The sequence below is a fragment of the Staurois parvus genome, unplaced genomic scaffold (assembly GCF_062004578.1).
Source record: "Staurois parvus isolate SC_StPar_1 unplaced genomic scaffold, SC_StPar_1.0 ptg000017l, whole genome shotgun sequence".
Taxonomy (NCBI): Eukaryota; Metazoa; Chordata; class Amphibia; order Anura; family Ranidae; genus Staurois; species Staurois parvus.
The window spans coordinates 11350432-11374385 of record NW_028317813.1 but is presented as its reverse complement, the minus strand read 5'-3'; the positions used below and the strand labels follow the sequence as shown (position 1 = coordinate 11374385).

The window sequence follows — 23954 nt, the reverse complement described above, 5'->3', positions numbered from 1 at the left end:
CCCCCTCAGCTCCTACGATTAAGGAGCCTTGACTGATGGAAGCTTGACAGTTATGTGACGCAAACCTAAAACAGGGACTTTAAGTGACTCCGTTAGGATAGGCGCCATCAAGACATGAGGTGACTGGGTGGAGCCTGAACTATAGAAAAAAGCTACGCAGGGGACTGAGGAGATTCAGATGTCACCAGAGTTGCCCACTCTTCCACCCGTTGTGAGTTTCGTCACAGTCCTTCTCCCTGTTCAAGATCTTTGGAAATCACTGGACTCCGACGAGTAATTACTGGCTGGAACCCGGTGATTGACAGCCGCAGCCGCGAATGAAAATGCAAAATCACGTATATATACACGTGATTTTGCGCACCAGTGCCGCTCGGTAGCATTATTTCTGCTATAGGGTGGATGGGAAGTGGTTAATACATGAAAATGACTAGTTAAGGTGATACTAAACACACACTGTTTAATTTACATTTTCCCTTTTCTTTCACTGTAATTATTAAGGTACTGTAATTATTTTAATAAGAAAAACATCCAAGTACCTTTTTCCTAATCGATATACAACTGTCACATGACCCAGCTCTTTCCTAACCTGTCTGCAGGGAAACATAAGCAGGAGAAGCTTCTAGTCCTTTGCTGCTAGTCACATGTTTAAAATAAAAATTAAAAAAACAGTCTTTGGAATACAGAGTAAAAATAAATAATATTAGTAAACTGTTTTAAATTGTCATACAAATATATACTGTATATATATTTGAAATAAAACTTTTTTTATTTGTTGGCAATATCATTGTGTTGCTAGATTTCTGCCAGTCACAGACTGTCTCATGCCCCAGCCTGTGTATTAGAATAAGAGGGAGGTGAAGCCTCCATCAATCTACATGTAATAGCATGCCCCCCCCTCCCATGTTTAGCTGGGTAGGGGGCATTGAGGAGGAGGGAGGGAGTGGGCTGTCATTTCACACTATGTATATGCCCTCATGTGTGACTCTATAGTGGGCTACTCAGATGTGATAGGAAGGAAACGCTCAGCATAGAAACTCACTGAAAACTGAGCATGTGCAGAGCTGCCGACAATGCTCCATGAAATGCTTAGCTGTATTGGGGACATGGACAGAATGTGGTGACAGAGAACAGCAGTATAACTAGGTTTTTTGCAGAATACAGAAATTGCATCCCATAGTGCCTGAGCGGGTATGAACAGCATGTAATACAGCATTTATTGATAGTTTTTTTTTATGATGTGGGTTTAGTGACACTTTAACAAAACCATTAGTCATTGAAACTAGCAAAAGGTAATTGTTTTGCCAAGAAGAATGGGCACAAAATTGCAAGATTCTGATCTATAAAGCTGATGGACAGCAAAAGGCTTGCACCTGTAATTGCAGTCAAAAAAGGTCCTACCAACTATGTCCGTTATGGAAATCAAATTAATTTAATTGGGATCTATTTTTGGTTGTAACTGTACAAAGTGTGGAAAAGTGAGTTCAAATGATTGTATATATGCATTTTTAAAACTAAAATAGCTCTCTTTACAATTACATTCTTGGATGTTTTTTCTTTGTTTCCCAGATCTTGGATGGACTGAGTGTTGGAATAACTACCTTTGGGTATTCATTTTCTGGTGGCCTTGATATTGATGGAAACTCATATCCAGACCTGGTAGTGGGATCTTTATCTGACACAGTGGTCCTCTACAGGTGAGCTCCTTCATGAATTTCCAGCAAAGTTTTAGAAATACAAGAACCCCCACTGTAGAAAAACATTTTTTACAATGCCTCATGCCTCTAATGCTCAGACCAAAATGAATTTCAGAAATTAATTACTTGTGTGTCCATTGCTCATTTTAGAATATTGTAACTGAATCAATAACTGATTTTACCCGTTCCTAATAAATAAATAATAATTTAACACAACACTAAAGTTTCTCTTTAAATAAATAAATGAATAAATTACACAATTTTTAAATCAGGTTACCACCTATAACTTTGTTCTGCATCTTAGATCTCGCACTGTTATCCGTGTTAATAAAGATGTCACTGTAACTCCCCAAAACATTGACCTGGAGCAGCAAAGCTGTAAGAATGGCCCTGGGATCTGGTAAGAATGGATTTATATTGCTGATTGTTTTAACATCCTGCAACACCAACATTATATTAATGGTTATGTACTACACAATATACATTTTACATTTGTTCGCAAGTGGGCGTTTTGCTAATCTGTACAGTACACCTGCATCAGATTTCATCCTTATGATCATCAATAAAGTTTACAAGTGCACAAAAATAGCATCAGTTCATGCTAATAGCTTTTTGTATGTCCTAAATATGAAATTGTGCTATTTGCCATGTTTTGTTCTGATGCCTTTGATTACAACTGTACAGTAATTTATATATTTATGGCTTTTTTTCTTAGAGAATAGATGCAGGAACTCCCCCCTTTTGAGTTACCCCTTGCCTCTTCCCTATGTCCACTTCTGAACCTGTGCCTTGGTTCCACCTCCTAGAACCACCCCTTTTAGAGGATACAGAACCAAGTATCCATTAGTAGTGCCATATAATTTCTATGGAACTAGTTATTGATAACAAGAATAACAGTGATATTGATCCCCTGCAGCCAGAATCAATAGATCCACCCCAGCAACAAAAGTCTCTTGCCAGCAATAATAGACTTTCCAGTAGCCAGCATCAACAGACCCCCCAGCAGCTAGCAATGATATAACCCCCAGCATTAACAGATCCACCCCAGCAATAATAGACCCTTGCACGCAACAATAGATCTTACACTAGCCAGCATTATTAGACCCTCCAGCAGCCAGAAATGATAGACCCCTCCCTCAACCGTAGATCCCTTCTAACAACAATTGACCCCCGAGGAACACAAGACCCCTCCCACAACAACCTCCCCGCAGTAACAATGGGTTCCCTGCAACACCAAATCCACCACAGCAGTAATAGACCCTTGCAAGCAACAATAGATCCCCAGTATCCCCCATCAATATACCCTCCAGCACACTCCAGCACCCTTTGTCATTATATATATTCAGTGCTGGAGGTGCCGGAACTGTGTTCCCCCTGAAAAAAGTATACTGTATAAATCCACCATAGCAAAATTCATGTTCAACTGTAGCCCTTTACTTTTTACAGGAAAGATTTGTACAAACAAGATCAAGAACGCTGTCTGGCTTTGAGATGTTCAGTGTTGAGCATCATGTGTTTAAATATTATCAAGGCTCTTCTTTCTCATTTCAGTGTGGAATTTAGAGTATGCTTCAGCTATAGCGCCTTCCCTGCAACCTACAATCCAAAGATCAGTGAGTAGTTTCTACCTTCACCTTGTGAAAAAGATTTATTATTTTCTGAAAGCTTTTTAGAAGTTTACTTCACAAATGACTTTATGATATTCTGTATTGATTTAATTTATTAGAAATAGATTTTTGGAAATATGTAACTAAGAAGCAGCCAGTTAGTTATACAATGGACATGGAGCTAATCAGCTTGCATGGCAAGCATCTGGATCTGGTAGGGTCTAACTAGTATCAGTTAATTATTAGCCACATTTCTTGGCACTGGAAGGAGTGGAGCTTACTGGTGCCTGAGCATCTGCACGTTTCAGCAAAGCACTCTGTGTAACAATTTCATTTGAAATGGTTTGCATTTTATCGTACTGGGTATAATGCATAACTGATTGACCTTAACTTGTAGATGGAACAGGATTAGTTGAACATGGCTGGCATCATTTTCTTCTTTGTCACTGCAAAGCCCTGTCCAATAAGTCTTGAAATGAGCCACTGAACTATCCATCTAAACCTTGTGCCACCTTGGCAAGTCACCATGGAAGGAACAATGAGCAGAACCATTCCCTTCTCTGTGTTTAGGGATTGAAGGGCTGAGTCTACCAACCACCTGTACCGCCATCCCTAAGCAGGACAGAGAGCTGCAAGCTTTAGAGGCAGCAAGCGAGAGTCTGGGTTCTTGTCCACATTGCAAATGGGATAGTGGGCAGGAGACCAGGAGAGGCTGCACTGTCTGAGCTGTGTGGGTGTCATTGTATTTTTTCATGCATGAATTTCTTTTAAACTGGACAGGCAGCTTTGACACATTGACGTTGGTAAGGTTTTACAAACTCTAATTGTCAGCAGATCACTCTGCAGTCCAGAAACAATGACTTCCTGGTGATTATTTAAAAAGTTGACAGCCATAAAGTAAATGTCATGTTCTCTGGGAGCCTTGTTCTTTTTCTTGTGAGTAAAGGCAGACCTAGTTGCACCTTCACATACATATAGTATAAGAACTGGCATTGTAGACATCTAAAGATAGAAACCCAAGTTAATATATGGCTCCTCCTGTAGCTTTCAGATCAGATGTTCACCCTTTTGAACACCTTCATACAATTTGGTCCAAGTTATAAAATAATATTTGCCATTATCCTAGTATATGATGTTAAAAGGAAAAGCATTGTAATAAATATGTTTGTGTATCCTTTTGTGTCCATTTCTTCTTTTTTTTTTTAGTTCTGAGATGTGTATTTGAGGCTGAGGCAACTAGGAGGCAACAAGGGAAACCTAGTCGTGTTTTTTTCATAACCCGACAAACAAATGATCCTGAACATCAGAGTAGTAGCACAGTAGAACTCCACCGACAGTCCTCCAGCCGCTGTACTACCACCATATTCCAACTGCAGGTGACCTATACTATTTGTACTGTATTCACTCCATGAGGTTGATTTTATTCATAGAGTTTTCTTGTGCATGATTGGGTATTCATAAAGTGAAACTGAAGTTCTACTGTAAGAAACAGCCAGCAGGCAGGCTTTTATTGCAGAAGAGACTTGTAATGTCTCTTCTGCAATCAAATGCTCATACCTGCCTACTTACTGTCTTCTCCGGCACTGCAAACTGAGCTGCATATGCGCAGCTCACCTTAGAGTGATGGGCTGGTCTCTGAGTGCTGGTACTAGTTTCCGTGCATGCACAGGAGTGATGTCACCCCCCCCCCCCCACTGGCCAATGAAGAGGCCTGAAAATTGGCTTTCAGAAGAAGAGGCTGGTGGCGGTGAGGGGCCGTGGGACAGGTAAGTATTCACCCTTTAGTTTTGCTTTAACACAGGTTCACCTATTTACATTCATTTTTATACACTCTGCAAAGTTTATATTTTTTTAGAAAAGTGAACATTCCCTTTGCTACATAAACAGCCTGTACTCCTTTATTAAATAAACCCTAGTGTCTGTGTATATTTTAAGTTCTAGGTAATATAAAAATGGTGTGGATTTTACAGGGCTTACTATTTATACCAATAAGTCCACTACAATTATTCCCAGTAGCCAAGTCTCCTATTTTTCTTTTCCAATTATTTTTTTTTCCACAATACATTTTTATTTGGTTTTACAAATATAGTTACAACAACAAAAATAGGGCAGTGAAAAACTATACAATATCACAATTTTCTAGTATTTTTTATTGGTTAGATTTCAAGACAACAAGAAAAAAAAACACAAAATTTCACATATTGCTCTAGGTTGTTCATTGTCAGAGCTTTGTCAGTACTGTGAAGGCCAATCATAAAAATAGAGGCAATACAACACACTCATAAAGTTTCCAAAGCTTAACAGTGAGATATTAGATGCATCCACAGGACTCCAGGGTTATTCCCAAATTGCAGCATCCTGTTGTGCTATCAACTGTAGTGTTACCTAGATGTAGAGGGGGCCAAAATACCACCATATGGCTGGTGAATGAGTCCCCTTGTGCAAAGCAGATAACTCGGCACATTCCATTAATAATGAGATATGGCCTTCCAAGGGGTTCACCTTAGGTGAAATGGGAACTTCAGGGTCCTCAGTTAGCATTTCTGAATTTTGCTACCAGGCACTATTTCAACCTAGGACCAGAGTAACCAAAGAACAGGATAGAATAGAAAAAGTGGGAAAGTTTTATATTCCATCCTGTCCAAAAAAAACATTATTGTGTCATATTATGTATCCCCTGTTAAGTAGCTGATCCAGGGGTCTGATAGTCTTTCAAACAATTTAAGTTTGTCATTTAGGATAGCAGAAAGACATTCTTTAACCATAATCCACGTTAATTCACCAATTCAAAGGGGGTCCCCTTTCATTTTTATTGGATTCCTTGTATCTCTACCCAAAACTTTTTATTTTAGTTTTGGATAGAATGGGGAAAGGTTGGAACCCCAATATCAAGTTTTACTGCTGTCTAGGGCTCTTTCTGTTTTGTGGGCAATGTTTTACCAAACAGGAAGTGAGTGGAAATCTACAAAATGGAAACAGAAAACAATGAAAAACTGACATAAGCTTCAGCATTCCCCTACTTAGGGCACGCTGGTGCGTTCTAAAACACAAAAATAATTTTTGGAAAATGCATATTGTATTAATAGCATGTTTTTATTGCATTGCATTAAAGGGTTAATACAACACATAATGCTTTTTGTATGTGTTTTCATCTGTAGTCACTAGGCAAATATCGACATGCAACTTAAAAAGCTGTAAACAGGACTTTTTAAGAATATGGCACACTTTACAAAAAATGCAGCACAGAAATGTGGGCAGGCACATACACTGGGTAAAATAAGTATTGAACATGTCAACATTTTTCTCGGTAAATATATTTCAAAAGGTACTATTGACATGAAATTTCACCACATGTTGGTAACAACCCATGCAATCCAGTTCAATTTTTTCAAACTATATTCTCCCAGTATTTCACAGGCTTGTCTAAATGTTGTTCAGCAAACTTTAAACAAGATTCAACATGCTTTTTCTTCAGCAATGGAGTGTTGCGTGGTGAGCGTGCATACAGGCCATGATGGTTGAGTGCAGTACTTATTGTTTTCTTTGAAACACCTACTCTGCCCACTTTTAGGTGATCTCTGAAAACCTATCTCTTCAGGGAAGCCTATCCTGCCTTCAGCTAATAACATAATCTTCTATTTCTCCTACCAGTCCATCCCCCACAGTTATTACCTTTTGTACCACCAGCCCCTCCATCTTAGATTGTAAGCTCCCAGAATCAGGCCCTCCTAATCCTCTTGTATTGAACTGTATTGTTGCTGTATTGTCTCCCTTTATATTGTAAAGCGCTGAGCAAACCTTTGACGCTATAGAAATTATGTATAATAATTATAATAACCACTTTCCCACCACTCTATAGCAGAAATACTGCTACAGAGCGGCAGGAGTGCAGAAAATCACACATACACACACACACACATATATATATATATATATATATATATATATATATATATATATACGTGATTTCGCATTTCCGGGTAGGGGGCATGCATGAGTCCTACCCATTCTGCCATTGGTGGCCTCAGCTGTCAATCACCGAGTCTCGGCCAGTGATTCCTTGCCGGCACCCAGCGATCGGCAAGTGTCACTGAGGGGGGAGAGACTTGTATGTAAACAATACAGATCTCTCCCCTGTCAGCTCCTGCACAATGCTTTGTATGACTCTGCATAGCAGAGCCATCCAAAGCAGTGTGCTTGCAGTGTAAAGCACACACACAGCACACATAGTAAAACAGCCCACAGTTCACCATATGATCGCCCCAGATGTTAACCCCTTCCTGCCCAGTGTCATTAGTACAGTGTCAGTTCTTTTTATTAGCACTGATTACTGTATTAGTGTGACTGGGGATGTCAGTGGCAGTTAGTCAGGTACCCCGCCAGTGTTAGAATGCCCACTGCAGTCCCACAGTCCTACTATAAGTCACTGATCGCCGCCATTACTAGTATAAAATAAAATTCTAGTATATATACTGCCATTTGTAAACACTATAACTTTCACGTAAACCAATTAATTTACACGTATTGGGATTTTTTTTTAGCACAGACATGTAGCAGAATACATTTTGGCCTAAATTTATGATGAAATTTGATTTTTTAAATTTTTTTAGTGGATATGTTTTATAGCAAAAAGTCAAAAATACTGTTTTTTTCTCAAAATAGTCTGTCTTTTTTTTTTATAGCGCAAGAAATAAAAAACACAGACGCGATAAAATACCACCAAAAGAAAGCTCTATTTGTGGGAAAAATAGTACATAAAGTTCATTTGAGTGCAGCGTTGCATGATTGCGCAATGGTCAGTTAAAGTAATGAAACGCCATATCGCAACAAATGGCCTGGTCTGGAAGGGGGGGTAAATCCTCTGGAGGGCAAGTGGTTAAAGTGGTTTTAAACCTCAGGCATGAAGTATGAAAAAGCATATTCCTCAATAGTGTTTACTTGTCTCAATCCAGAGCACTAAGTGTCATTTCTGTCTGCTGCCTCCTTCCTCTGCTAACTGCATGTCACGCCCTGACACCAAGAGGTAAAAAGGTGACAGGGGAGGGATCTCCAGCACACAGCCTGTGATTGACAGCCTCAACTCTGTTCCTGTGTGCTGTGTAAAGGGGGGGTGTCTCTTCCATCCAATCAGCTTTCACTGAGCTCTCAAGGTTGTAACCTCAGATCCCACCCTCTTCTTTCTGAAGCTAAATTATAAACTTTAAATGGCTGTACAGGAGAAATGGCTACAAATAAACAGGTACAATCTATGTAGGATGATTTGTTGCATCTCTGTGTATTATCTGAGGTCAGTCATGTCACTGAGAATATGTAAGGGTTTACAACCACTTTAGGTTTCCTGCTGATTCCTATTCTACGAAAGCTCTGAATCCTACAATTATTTGGTAAATGAATATTGTAATGAATATTACAATAATAAGTCAAAGTGCTGTTTGCCTTCAGATGCTAACCATTATGTGCACGTTTCACTGTAGCATGTACTGTATTGGGGAATTACAAACACTAGACTTAGACTAGACTAGTATACGTTATCCTTATAAAAGTAATCTCGTAAACTTTTACAGATGGTAAAGTAGAAAATTATTGTGAGGGTACTGTGAACATCCTGATTATTTGACTGTGTAACTATTTTGATTATTCTCTTTAAAAGTCAATGATTCATTAAATTAGATTAGTCCCAGCTACTATTGAAATTTGATTATTTTTTATTAGGACCAAAACATACAGTATAGATGTTATTAGTGTTGCAGTAAATAGGCAAGATATTTTTTTCAGTTTTTGAAAGCAAAAATGTCCCTTATTCTACTTAGAATTATTAATTTACTGCTATATATATCATATCCCTATATACTGTATATCTGACATGTGTAGCTTGTGTTGATGCTTGATACCTGTCCTGTTTACTGATCTGCTCACTCACTAACAGGAGGAAATTAGAGACAAACTTCGATCGATCCCAGTGACTCTGACATACAATATCCTAGAAGCAAGACACAAGCGTCAGTCTGCAGAAGAGTCGCTACCCCCTCTTATGCCTATCCTCAGTGAAGAGGAGCCCAATGTCTACAACACTGAGGTGAGTACATTGAGATACAAATGGTTGCCTTATGAGGGCTAAGCTGTAAGGATGACGTCTGTTCACCCTCACAGATACAACTATGTTCTATTAGATTATTATACTGTATGTATTATATTATTATATTATTATTATACTGTATGTATTGTTCTACATACTGTGTTAAACTGGTTACACAGTTTTTCTTTTGGTCAACCAGGGATCTCTCCCGCCGAGACATTGTATGCTAAAGGGAGGACTCCCCCAGAACATACTGATGAACACTTGCAGCAATTGTCTACAAGCACTGATCGATTGCAGGTTTTCTAGCATGACCATTCGACAGAAGGCAATCTCACTACTGGCTTTTTGTTGATCAGAGTGCAGCACACGTGGATCAAAAGTCAACCAGCTCCTGCTGAACCAGACAATTTTCAGCTCATGTGTACCAGGCTTAAACTTGTGATGTCATCTATTGACTCGCAACAAAGGAGAGCAGCACTAAAAGTATACATATGGGAAGTATGGCACACTCATTCATTTTGTCTGTACTCAGTTTGAGCTTGTGTCACAACAGGTGCCAGATAACATTCCACCATGACCAGGGGCGGACTGACAACTCATGGGGCCCCCGGGCAATAGTGGATTCATGGGGCCCCTGTGTCCTTGCCCAAACTCTAAAAAGCCTATGAAAAAGGTACCAGGGGCATCTCATGGGGCCCCCTTCTGACCCCGGGCCCTCGGGCAGTGCCCGACTTTCCAAATGGTCAGTCCGCCCCTGACCATGACAACCATAAGGCTACTTTCACACCGAGGAGTTTTTGAAGCATTTTTGCGTTAAAAAAAGCACCTGAAAAGCTCAAGAAAAATGCTTCCCTATGCATGTGAATGTATATCTATGTATGTTTTCACACTGAGACGTTGCAGTTGCGGTGTGGTGTAAAAACTCCCGCTTGCAGCATCTTTGGGGGGTTAAAAAAACGCCCACAAAAATGCCTCTTCCCATTGAAATCAATGGAGACCGCCTGAAAAACACCTGAAAAGCACCTCAAAAACACCTCTGAGAAGCGTTTTTGGTGCAGTTTTTAAGTCATGTGAACTTTAAAAATGGTCAGAAAGCGTGGCAAAAGCACGGTGAAAACGCCTATGCATTCTTGTTGTGTTTTTGCGGCGGATCAATGGAAAAGTAGCCTTAGGAACCTAAACTTAATAATATGGTCTATACAGAACATTGATCTTACCAGATATTTATACTTATGCATAGGAGATACATCCTAAAAAAAATTCAACAGTTTCTAGGAAGTATCTCCTATGCTCAGCTACTCTTCCCATGCCACTGCCACCCCAACTCCACCGCTATTACTAACATGTACAGCTGGGATTTGTTATTAACTACATAGCAGGAGCAGCTACTGTATAAAGGGAGAGATATTAAAAAGAGATGGGAGTGAGGTGCTGAACCTAGATCGTTAACCTTTAAGAAAACATTAGTTGTGCTTATTGACTTGGCTTCAGCAGCTTTCCGCAAAGCAGAAAGTCTGCCGAGGAATAGGGGTCACTTAAATTGAGAAGTGCACTTGAAAAGCAAAAAGAGAGCGACAAATGATCATCTCAAGAGCCCAAGATCCTTTATTGTTTTCACAAATACCAACAGGAAGGCAAAAAACAGCCAGCACATTCAGGAGACCAAAAATCCCTTGTCATAAGGGCTATAAAAGGATACATAAAATAAAACAATTGCAGAGAATGTTAAAACAACTAAAACCACTTTTTCATGGTTTTGCTAAATGTCCACTAGAGAGCAAAAACCAAAAAATTCAATCCAATTGAAAAATGAAAGGATTCATATAAAGTTTGTAATAAAGTAATTCCATTCCTGTGTAAAATAACAGGATAGTTTGCAAGTGTCATTGAGTAATATAGTGTAACAATGGATTAGATTTACTGAAACTGGTGCACTCAGAATCTGGCGCAGCTGTATATGGTAACCAATCAGCTTCTAACTTCAGCTTGTTCAATTAAGCTTTGACAATAAAACCTGGAAGCTGACTGGCTTCTATGCAGAGTTGCACCAGATATTGCACTGTCTAGTTTTAGTAAATAACCCCTATTGTTTTGTTACATTGAATTTACTATTTAACTCATATGCAGACAGGTGACGTATATTCCATCTGCATAGGACATCAGTTAAAGAAACCTTACAAGTTAGAAAGTTTTTGTTTTTTTTAAATAAAATGTATTGCTCTTTAACCCTATAACTTCTTCCTCCCCTTCACCTCTTAAATATAAATTTTCTGCTGATTTGTATTTATTTATTTTGTTATCATCACTCATCATTAATATTTATTATTATTATACAGTATTTATATAGCGCCAAAGGGTTTGCTCAGCGCTGTACATTAGCGAGGGGTACAGAACATGAGACAATACAGTACAATACAATACACGAGGATTTCGAGTTTACAATCTAGGAGGGAGGGGATAGTGGTACAGGAGGAAGTGGCTGTAGGGGATGGAGTGGTAGGGGGAGTGGAGGAGATCGGTTGTTAGGTGAGGGTGGGGTAGACTTCCCTGAAGAGATGGGTTTTCAGGGTGCGCATGAAGGTGAGGAGGGTAGGTGACAGTCTGATGGATTAGGGTAGGGAGTTCCAGAGGATGGGGGAAGTCCTGGAGAAGTCCTGCAGTCGGGCGTGGGAGGAGGAGACCAGGGAGCTGGAGAGTAGGAGATCCTGTGAGGAGCAAAGATTACGGGTAGGGTGGTATTTGGGTATCAGGTCAGTTAGGTAGTTTGGGGCAGCGTTGTGAATGGCTTTGTATGTCAGAGTTAGTAATTTGAATTTAATGCGTTGGGCAATCGGGAGCCAGTGAAGGGATTGGCAGAGGGGGGTGGCAGATGTGGAGCGGTTGGTGAGGTGGATGAGTCTAGCCGCTGAGTTCAGGATAGACTGGAGTGGGGATAGCGTTTGTTTGGGTAGGCCAGTGAGAAGGGAGTTGCAGTAGTCCAGGCGTGAGATAATGAGGAAGTGTACGAGTTGTTTAGTAGTGTCTGGGGTGAGGAACGTGCGTATCTTGGAGATGTTGCGGAGGTGGAGCCTGCATGACTTTGATAGTGATTGGACATGAGGTTGGAAGGAAAGGTTTGAACCCAGGACTTTGGCGTGTGGGGTGGGATTGATGGTGGCGTTGCTGGTCGTGATGGAGATATTTACATATTAAAATGTTATTGTTTCATCAAGTGTTTTTTTTCTTCAGTGTTCCAAAGCTGGGAAAAAATTGTCTTTTACCCATTTGCCAAACCTTTGCCATGCTTTGTATCCGACATTTTTTTTTCATAGACTATATAGGAAAAAAGGATTTTGCAATTTTTTTTCAAAAGAAACCCTAGTTCACCCCCTAAAAATATTATAATCATTGAATAAACTGGCCCATAGTGGAAAAATTACTTCTATAACCGGGCATAAAGGTACAAGAGCTGAAGTAGAAAAGAACAAACAGAGGGTGCACAGGCCTAGTGCATTACCATAAAAAATGTTTAATAAGTAATAAAGTAGGTGTTGTACTCACAAACAACAATAAAGTCAAGGCATGTCATAAAAGAACAGCTTAGTCAACACCGCGCTGAGTAATAGTCTGCAATAGGGAGTGTAGACATCCAATAGGTTGACGCATTTCAAAGACTTTTCAAGAGCTCAAGTGGTTCAACACAGTGCATTAAATATACTCACATTCATAAGTTGCTGTAAATCTAGAATAATATGGTTCTTTGCATTATTTATATAGAATGCAGAAACAGAAGTAGCGTTATGCATTAATAAAGCATTAGTTTTCTGTACCTGATTGACTACACTTATCTGAATTCAGATGACTTTGCTTATTAAAGATGACTGTTTATTAAAACGGAGTCATAAAGTCTATAATTGTCCTGAAAGGTAAAAACGTTCTTTACATTCTCAGTATAACAGACTATAAGTCCTCATGCACACTGAACATTTTTACAGCTGCTGTTTTTGGCTTTTGACGTTTTTTTCTACAGTCAGTAAACCCCCCAGCATGTTATGCTATAGGCTGTAGTCAACGATTTTTGGCAGGAGCGTTTTTTGGCTGGAAAAAAAAAACAAGGACTAGTGGGTTTCTAGAGGAGTTTTGTTAGCTGTAAAAACGCTCTAACACTGAAAAATGCGGTATATCGCAGCAAACCGGCATTTTTGGATAATTTTTTGACACCCCCCCAAATTTTTTTTAGTAAAGAAAAATGCTAAAAAATGCAAACATGAAAAAACGCGTCAAAATGCCACTAAATACTTATGCAAACCGCTAAAAAGCGCTGAAAAACTCACGTTTTTAACATGACTTTACACAGCTAACGTTACCAGCATTATTAAAACGCCCCGTGTGCATGGAGCCAAAAATTTTATATGTTCTTTAAGCTGTCTTTATTTCTATTTATATGTCTTAATGTGCCCCTATGTAACATTCTTAAGAGACTGATAATAATTCAGTAAAAATATAATACGTTAAATTGATTCCTTATAAGTCTGCTTCTTGGTCTATTGATGTTTCTTCATCTTTTTATTTAGTCCCTTTAACTCGAGTTTGACTCTTGGACCTTTGGAATTTTGGCACACCACTGTTCTCTAACATTTCTCTCGTTAATATTTATTGCTTCACTTTTGTTTTCTAGCCACCTTAACCTGTATGTCCTTGATTACCTTTAGACCTTTCTATCATTAGTGGTTTCTTTTGTGAATCCTGCCTTCATATAATTGAACCGCAATACCTTGATTTAGTATGAATTCTAGTTCATCATTTACTGTTTACAGCATATGCTTTAGATATTTGTATATCTGTATTAAGTGTTAGACTGTATACACAGTGATTTCTGAGTTTTCTTGCATATTTTGAGCCAACCTTATTATACCATTATTATTTTATACTATACAACTTTGTGGTTGATCTTTGTGATTAATTGTGCTGTAGTTGTACAATTGCGCATATATCAGTATATTGGACAAGGTTAGAGTTCACCAGTTGAGTATGCATTTCTGTACCAAGCTGATATACAGTATAACAAATTACTAACAAAAAACATGTTGCTTTTATTTTGATCAGGTAAACTTTTTGAAAGAAGGCTGCGGAGAGGACAAAATATGTCAAAGTAACCTGCAGTTGAACTATAGTTTTTACTCTCGTGTTGGCAACACGGACCAATTTGTTGCTTTACCCATGTAAGTGCAGAAAAAAGGAATTTGAAGGCTGAATGATAATTTTAGCAGCTGACTTGTTAAAACCAAAATGCAGTCGTTGTCCATAGAGACACATAAAATTCATTATTCCACAAAATGAAATATGACACCTGATTGTTATTGCCATCAGTTCCACTTCTGTTCTAATTTTCTTTTCTCCATTACTCCTTAGTGAATGCTAATGTAATTAATAAATATAACTTGGACCTTTGGTATCTGTGAAAAGGATAATGCCTGGTCCTAGTTCCAGTGTATAATATTGATATTATGATGTTATTTTGTTTGTGGAAAATCTGCTAACATGCTCTTGCTTTCAGTCTCTGCTTGATCTATGTATGTCATCCATATGACTACCAGGATAAAATAGGAAATGATATCAGACTTTTTAGGTGCCAAAAAAAGAAAAAAACTCCCAGGAAATGGAAACACCTTTTATATCATAAAATGATTACTTTTATTAACATATATGTCAACATACAATATTAAAAGCATAAAATCAACACCAAATTTGAATATCCCACTCTTAAAAAATTAGGAGTATAAAACAGAATACTTTGAATCTCCCTCTCCTCGAGTAAATTGTCAGCATATGATGCAACCCCCAGAAGTACATAGCATGACCTGGCAAAGCCTTTATTAAATGTAATATGATATTGATTGGGTTATGCTAAAGGAGTATGGGGATTACGTCTCAACGTGTTTCACAAATTAGATTTTTCAGGAGGCACCAAGACGATACACGTTCAGACTGCTGTTACCGCGAATGCGAATGGCATAGCCAAGTTACTGGCACATGAGAGCAGACAGAAGACTCAAGGTAGCACCACCAAGCAAGAGGGAAGAGCATCCTGGAGGTCATAGCAAACCATACACAAACATCACTATTCAGGAAACGCCTAGCTTTTCAAATGTTTTGGAGTATCTGTCACCCATAGTCCTTATCTTGGATGGACAAATAGCATAAACTCCCCCTGGAACCAAACCCTATGTGACAAAAGTACATTTTTCAGTTGACTTTTGTCAAAGCCTCTGGGTGCACAATTGCTGGCTAAGCCAGAATGCATCCTATCATGGCATAAATGTTGAATGTTAGAATACAGTGGCCTTTAGCTATGTTGTGGATGCTGTATGTTGTAGATGAAGGTACCGTATCTATTAGATTTCTCTTGTTCAGCCCACGTGCTGAGCAAGAGAAATCTATATATATATACAGGCTAGCTTGAGTCAGGTCTATCTCAGAGTAACAACGTGATTCAAGCCTATCTCCGGGCTTTGTAATTCTCCAATAAGTATAATCATCCAAGATTTAAATACATTACTGAAGTCTTCAGAAAGGTTGCAATTAATCACACTAAGACAGAAAGGTATATAGGGTAATGCATTTTTTGAAAATGATCAATACCATATGCTTTTCACATAGCAAAACGATTGATATGCAGCAAAACAACTGCACAGCAAAAGGATCTTATTCATTCCTTGGCTTTACTTTTAGTTTTTAAGAAATAGGCACCATTTATTTTAAACCATGATGTATGTTTTATGCTAGACTCTCACACAAAGTCTTGCTATCAAAAATAATCCTCAAATGTTTTTACATTGAGCAAATGACTATTGACCAGAGAAGCACTGCTGTTTTTTTGGTATAGTCCTCCAATTGATTTTTATGTATTCTACAAAAAAAATGTTGTCATAAAAATAGCTCTCCTTCGGTTATTACCCACAGAAAAAACAAATTGTATCATTAGTGCATGAGAAAGTAGTGACTGAAGGATTAGAGGCTGTTACACGGATGATTAAAACCATATGGTTTCCCTTTCCCATGCATTGCTACTGTACTCTTCAATTACTGTACATTGATATTACAAAATCAATTTGGCAACTGGAGGGAAGCAAGGTGAATCTGACTTTTTAATCATGTTCATTCCCAGTTCCGCTTTCTATCAACTGTTCTGCATGAGGTCAAAGATGTTATAGACCTTATTGGGTTTGACACTGCATTGCAGGCATAGAGGCCGAATCAGACAGACCCTAATTCAAAATGTCCTGTAAGGTGCATTTAAACTGATTGAGATTATTTTGAGGAAAGTTTCCAAAGTTGTGCTAGAGCCTCGGTAACCAGTAAAGGCTTTAGCTTTCAACTGGTAAATGACAGAATGGGTCTTATTTCCAAAGCAGGCATATGTCAAGGCTTTTGTAGTTAATGACAAAAAAAAATCAATTTTAGAATTAAAGTGACACTAAATTCTGGTTTGAAATTAAATCCAAAAGCTACCTTCTGTTGCTCTAAGCCTTCTCCAAATCTCTAAATTCTTGTTTCTCGCTTCTGTAATCTGTTAGAGCCCTGGTGCCCAACCTGCAGCCTGAGGGTCGCATGCAGCCCTTTTGTATATGATGTGTGGCCCTTGTACCTCAGCAGTCTGTAGCACTACATATATTGAACATTATGTGCACCCCTTTAATTATGTCAATGGCAGCATTTGAGGCCCCATTAGGTTATAAATTGACAACCACAGTGTTAGAGGGTGGCTATATTTGTTCTCCATGCTCCTATTTAATGACAGAACATAGCCACCCTCTCTTGCTCACTCCTGAGATGGGCTAATGACTATGGACTATGGGATTTGTAGTGTGCATATGAGAGGAAAAAGGAGAGGTTTGGGAGCTCGCAGGGGACATTATAAGGAGGCAAAAAAAAAGGAAATCGTTTCATTAAAAATTGATTACAGGGCCATTAAGTAATAGATGTGTATGGATTGTATTTAGAGAATAAGGATATTGTTTAATGTCACTTTAAAAAAAGGTTTTGTGGTCAGCACTTTTTCGTGGTATTTGTACACACTAATATACCTGACATGGTCACTTTACAATAAATATATACAATGTAATACAAATGTGTACAGAAGATAAAAATAAAATATCTACAACATAGCTAGTCTAGTTTAAGGGCTAAGTTCGCCTTTTCCAGAAAATAGCCTTAGCAGTTAAAGTGCCCCAGTAGGTATGAAAATACTATGCAGCTTTGTAAAATGTTCACTAAGTTTACTTTTATACCTGTAGTTAGCAATCCACATACACTCACTGGCCACTTTATTAGGTACACCTGTTCAATTACTTGGTAACACAAATTGCTAATTAGCCAATCACAGCAACTCAATGCATTTACGCACGTAGATGTGGTGAAGACGACTTACTGAAGTTCAAACCCAGCATCAAAATGGGAAGAAAGGGGATTTAGGTGACTCTAAATGTGGTATGGTTGTTGGTGCCGGACGGGCTGGTCTGAGTATTTTAAAAACTGCTGATCTACTGAGATTTTAAAGCATAACCACAACTTCTATGGTTTACAAAAAATAGTCTGAAAAAAGGAAAATATCCAGTGAGCGGCAGTTGTGTGGACAAAAATGCTGTTGAAGTCAGAGGTCAGAGGAGAATGGGCAGACCGGTTTCTGCGACATTCAGATGGTAGGGTCAGAATTTGGTGTAAACAACATGAAAGCATGAATCCATCAATCCTCAACGGTTTCAGGCTGGTGGTGGTGATGTAATGGTGTGGAGGGATATTTTCTTGGCACTAGCAAAGTGTACCTAATAAAGAGGCCAGTGAGTGTATTTTCTAGAGAGTGAAAACTGTTGGTTTACACCTGCGATACTGGAAGTGAGCGTCTAATGGTTTCCACATCTTAACAACCATGCTGAACTTGGGGATTGCTAACTGGGAGTTGTTCAGCCAGGCTTCTAGGGGGGCTAAATGGTCTCCAGGTATGATGCTAAATTTAGCACGAACATTTTACAAAGCTGGAAAAGGTGAATCTTTAAGTGAGGACCAGCAAACCAATGAAATAATTGTAAAAGATGTGAGCAGAGCAGAGAGATGGACATAGTACCAAAGGCTTTGTACCTCCAGGCTGCAGAAACTGAATTTAGCTCTGCTTATATAATTACAGGAGGTCTTGATGCTCATTCTGTTCTCATAACGAATGGGCCTGTGCCAATTAAGTACATTTACTCCATACCACTGGCTCATGCCATGCAGCACTTTCCCAAGGTTGGTGAAAGTCAATACTTTGGATGCTGCCCAGCCACTGCATTAGATGTATGTCAAAGAAAAGTGCAGTAATATCATTTATAGCTGTGGAAATGTCTTCTATTTAATAGTTGTTCAACGTGTGCCCTCTAATGCTAACAACACAAACTGCAGTGGATTCATCTTCTCATATTCTCTTCCTAGTGAGAACAAGATTCCTGTGTTCGCACTCACTGACCAGAAAGACATTGTCCTCAAGATTACAGTGAATAATTTTCCTTCTGACCTACAAAATCCCCACCTTGATGGAGATGATGCCCATGAGGCCCAACTGATAGCAAGCTTTCCGGACACCATGTCCTACTCAGGTGTTCGTTCAGTTGACGCATCCAGGGTATGATGAATGTTTTATCTAACTTTGATGATCTTTGAAAATCAAATGATGTGTAAATGTTTGCAGGAATTTGGAAACATTTATAAACCAAGCAGCAGGCATCTCCTGCCTACTTTTCAATTTGCATAATATTCATAGCAGAACATTTACAACAGTGATTACAAGAACAACACTGCAATATTTACTGTGGCCTTTACTTATTTATTTATTTATGTTGTGGAATTTCAATATATATTTTGATCTACATTGTATGCACATAATGGAAGTAGCAAGTCACTTATATTTGATTTTTTTTTTAGTGTATAATTTACTTTTATTATTTTTGGATTGTGTTGCGCTGCCCTAAGTTTGTTATTATTGACAGCATATACAATGAGAGTATAACAATACAGCACATTCAACTGCTGCTGCAGGGAGTGGGGCATTTACAGAATCATTACTGTAGAATAAGATTCACACCAGATATCCCATGTTCTTTGAGACTCGAGAGGATATTTTCTCTTTTTATATAACCCAAATTTCAAAAAAAGTTGGGACGCTGTGTAAAATCTGCATGAAAACAGAATGCAATGATTTGCAAATCTCATAAACCCATATTTTATTCACAGAAAAAAATAGAAAACATATCAAAAGTTTAAACTGAGAACCATTACAGTTTACCTGTCATTGGATATGGTGGCTGCATTACTTTTCTTATTTTTCAGGCTAAATACACTTATTGCAAGTGTAGAAAAATATCAGTTTATCCTGATAGAAATCCTGTATCCTTGCAACTTCCCATGCACTAAACTGATATCTCACACAAAGTTATCTGCAGTTTTTTGGGGGGACTACACAGCTTCTCCTCTCTATATAATGGAGTTGGGGGAGGGGGTGTTTGTAGTCCAAAATCAGCAGTGCAGCCTGGTAACACTGCTCCTCTGAAGGTACAGTAAAGTGAGTGAGCATCGTCACTCTAGCACAGTTACTGGCAGGATCACCTATTAAAAAAAGGAAAAAGAAACTTCCAAAAAGAAAACTAAAGAAACTACCATATCTAAAGATTGGTAAGGTGAAATATATAAAAGTTTTGTTTTTAGGTTTAGATACATTTTAATTACATTTATTCCCAGTGCATGAGATATATTCTGTTTCTTCTGAGACGGTCTGTTTTTGTTCACCCCAGGACAAGATGGTGGTTTGTCATTCCAATGAAAATGCATCCCAAGCTGTATGTGAACTTGGCAACCCAATGAAAAGGAATGCTGAGGTAAGAATGTAATTTTCATCATCATTTATATCTGAGAGGATGTGTAATAAATATTAATTCTTTTAAATAAAAAGGTATTTAAAATTTACAGAATCCACAATATCCATCATGAAAGTGTGTAAATTGTCTGGTATCAATATAGTAGTGACTAAGGCCCCTTTCAGACGGGCATTCCATATGTCTGTTTTTCATCTGTCCATTTACAGATGAAAAACAGACACCCATGTATTTCTATGGACTAGCAGATGTAAACAGATGATCATCTGTTTACATCCGGTAATGTCCGCATCCATTAACATCCGTTCTTTTGAAAGGATGAAAACCCTATTTTTCTTCCGAAAAAAAATGGAACGGACGAAAAACGTATGTAAACAGATGTAAATGGACGTAAACAGATGAAAAACTGATGTAAATGGACATACAGTTAGTTTTTGCATTGGTAAAGGATGTAAAAAAATGGATGTAAACTGATGAAAACTGACATAAATTGATGAGAAACTGATGTGAACTGATCAGTTTTTTCTTGGAAAAAACATGACTGAATGGATGAAAAAAAACCAGAACAAAATCTCTTGGATTGTGCACCATTAAAAGTTAGCAAGCAATCTTTGGGACAAACAACCCAGATATGAAAATATCTGGATTCCTGTGTGCAATTGGGTCCAGATATATATAGTCACCTGCATAGGACTAGGGTTGAGGTGGGATGTGGGGGGTTGGGACTCAGGCTGAAGGGAACAACCTTTTTTACGCCCCTCTCTTCTTTTCTCCTTTTGGGCTCTTTCACATGGACGTTCTGATCGGGTCCGCCTGCCCATTTTTCAGGCGCACCCAATTGGAACCTCCATTCTCCTCTATGGAGTGGTGGGTGTAAATGGACATGTGTCCATTTACACTGGCCAACAACTGATCTGATCCTCCAAAAAAAGAACAGATGGGGATCCAATTCCCCTTCCGTCTGTTGCATCAGGTTGGATGAAAACGGACAGGTGGTCCGTTTTCATCTGACTGCCCATTAATGAGAGCGAGCAGCTCTGTGTCTGCTCTGCAGCAAAGGAGCGGACACAGAACTGTCATCCGCTTGGTCAGCAGGGATCAGCGGAGAGATCCCCCGCTGAGCAAGCAGATCCGTAAATGGGTCTGCTCCATGTGAAAGGACCATTACTCTGTCTTTTTCTTTCCTTTCCTTCTCTTTCCCACCTTATAGTGGGGATTATGGGTCATCCCTTTATTGTTATGGTTCATCTGAGAATGCTGTATAATGCTTACTGGTTAGTGAACATACCAGCCCAGAACCTTGGACCTCAGAGGATTAAACAGTAGCTTACCATTTCCAATACCCTTAGTATCTGGGACAACACCAGACAACACCTGCAACAACTCTGGTCTTTCATTGTATTCTTGTTCATTGTAAAAACAGTAAAAAATATGGAAAAGAAAAACGTGTGCCTGATATCTGTACAGAGAAATGCTACCCCTTCGCCTCTGTTGCCTTCTCTGCCTAATGATAAATCTTATCCTGGTTTTAGAAATTGCATATGGTTATGATTCAGACATTCGTTTTTTGGAAAAACATCCAACTCAAGTTAAAACTTTTATCTCGCAGAGGACAGAAAAGTGAAGAGTCCTTCTGTCTCTAATATCTTAGATGGCATTCTCATATATGTATACAGAACTCTCAACCAACACCTGTCACCACCCCTTGTATTCTGGCCTGTTGGCAAATGTAGCAGGAAAGGAAAGTGGGTTTGATGTGCACAGTGATATAAAGACTGGAGGAGATATTCTTCCCACTTCTATTTAAAGTAGAACTATAGGCAAAACTTTTGTTTCATTTTGGATAGAGTAAGAGAGGGTTATAACCCCTGTCAGATTTTGTTTTTGCCATCTGTGTCCCATTGCATCGATTTTCCTTTTTGTCCCATAGACAAAAAGGAAGTGAGAAGAAATCCCTGAAGATTAAAGGAATTTCTTAAAGGTCCCCCAGGTCACCAGATCTAGTGTCCCCATTGGAAGATTTTCCCTCTATTACTCTTCTGGGGACCACCCAAAATTTGGGATTTTCTTTTACTTTCATTTTCTATTATATTGGTAAACTGGACAAAAAGAGAGAGTAAATCTTCCTAATGGGGGTTCAGACAGCAGTAAAAACTGACAGGTGTTCTAATCCATCTCCACCCTGTCCAAAACTAAAAAAAAAATGCCTTTAGTTATACTTTACTCATGGCCTTGTCTGTTGGGGAAGTGAATCTGAATGATCTCATTAGATACTGGAAGAATGTTATCAGTTTTATATTTTAATTTCCATCTGCATACTTCCCTCTCATTAGTCTTCTATTTGTATCTGTGCAGCTGTTCAAAGTCATTTATTTCTATATTTCAGATAACATTCTATATGGTTATCAGCACTCCAGGGATCACTATAGAAACTACAGAATTGGAGGTGAAACTTGAACTGGCCACGTAAGAGTTTAGATGAGCCATTATGTCGTTTTGTGTATATAAATCTGTGATGCCAGTTAAATGGTTGTAACTTGACATTCACAGTAGGATTTACAGCAGGACTCTTTAGACTTTTACACAGCTTTTAAAGTGCTGTTTCAGTGCACCATACACATAGATGTGGTGTCCTTAACTGACTTGTTACAGATATTGACATTGGTTCATTTTATAATCTACTGATGCTCTGTAAAATGTACATCACAAAGCTGACAATCAGATTCCGGTGTACCGTAGTGTACTGTAGTAATATAAGTGGAAGTTGATTTTAGAATAGTTTAAACTGAATATTACATATAATATTTATTAAACTTTACACTGCTGTGCTAAATATGATAGTGTTTTCGCACAAAAAAAACCCAAGACATTCAAAATTTGAAAAAGTAAAAAAAAAGGGGTTAATACGGTACCTAAATAAGGGAAACAAAGAAACACAGCGCCTCTAAGTGTGTACTGTGAAGGTATTTAATAAAAAGATAAGCAGTAACTCACATCTTAGAATTTAAAAACAGGCTCATGGGTAAGAGGGTGAGACGTCTGTAGCCAGATGTTGTTGTGTGTCTGATCCAGAGAGGAGATCGATTGAGTCCATCAGGAGGTGGTGCTGTGCATGTGCAACATGGATGGTAAGCCTGGTGGAATTTCCAGGGTGTCTGCCACCAGATGGTACCGTGCATATGCAGCATGGATGGTGGAGCCTGGCAGGGTCCGGAGCAGTCTGGCAGAGTCCAGAGCTCCGTTTCTGAGCATGTGCAGGACGAGATGAGTCCAGTTCATCAGGCATCGATGATGAAAGAGCGAGCCTGGACTCATCTCGTCATGCCCAGAAACGCGCTGCATTTTGATGACGTCAGACGCCACATGTGCTGATCCCCCACATCTTGGAGACTCTGCCAGGCTCCACCATCTATGCTGCATATGCACAACACCATCTGCTGGCAGACATCTTGGAGATTCCACCAGGCTTACCATCCATGTTGCACATGCACAGCACCACCTCCTGACGGACTCAATCGTTCTCCTCTCTGGATCAGACATACAACAACATCTGGCTACAGACGTCTCACCCTCTTACTCATGAGCCTGTTTTTAAATTCTAAGATGTAAGTTACTACTTATCTTTCTAGTAAATACCTTCACAGTACACACTTAGAGGTGCTGTGTTTCTTTGTTTCCCTTCTGCAGAGTT

At 38.9% G+C, this 23954-nt stretch overlaps 1 protein-coding gene across 3 annotated transcripts in view; it reads left to right on the top strand.

Annotated features, from left to right (window-relative positions):
• The window catches only part of ITGA7 (integrin subunit alpha 7), a 202105-nt gene that overhangs the window by 154614 nt on the left and 23537 nt on the right, over positions 1–23954 (top strand). For all 3 annotated transcript variants that reach the window (XM_089679696.1, XM_089679687.1, XM_089679702.1), the window contains exons 9-17: positions 1567–1694; positions 1999–2094; positions 3246–3307; positions 4508–4677; positions 9228–9377; positions 14466–14581; positions 18828–19017; positions 20183–20266; positions 22650–22729. In XM_089679696.1, coding sequence (XP_089535822.1) covers positions 1567–1694; positions 1999–2094; positions 3246–3307; positions 4508–4677; positions 9228–9377; positions 14466–14581; positions 18828–19017; positions 20183–20266; positions 22650–22729 — 1076 coding nt within the window. The remainder of the gene's footprint in view (positions 1–1566; positions 1695–1998; positions 2095–3245; positions 3308–4507; positions 4678–9227; positions 9378–14465; positions 14582–18827; positions 19018–20182; positions 20267–22649; positions 22730–23954) is intronic.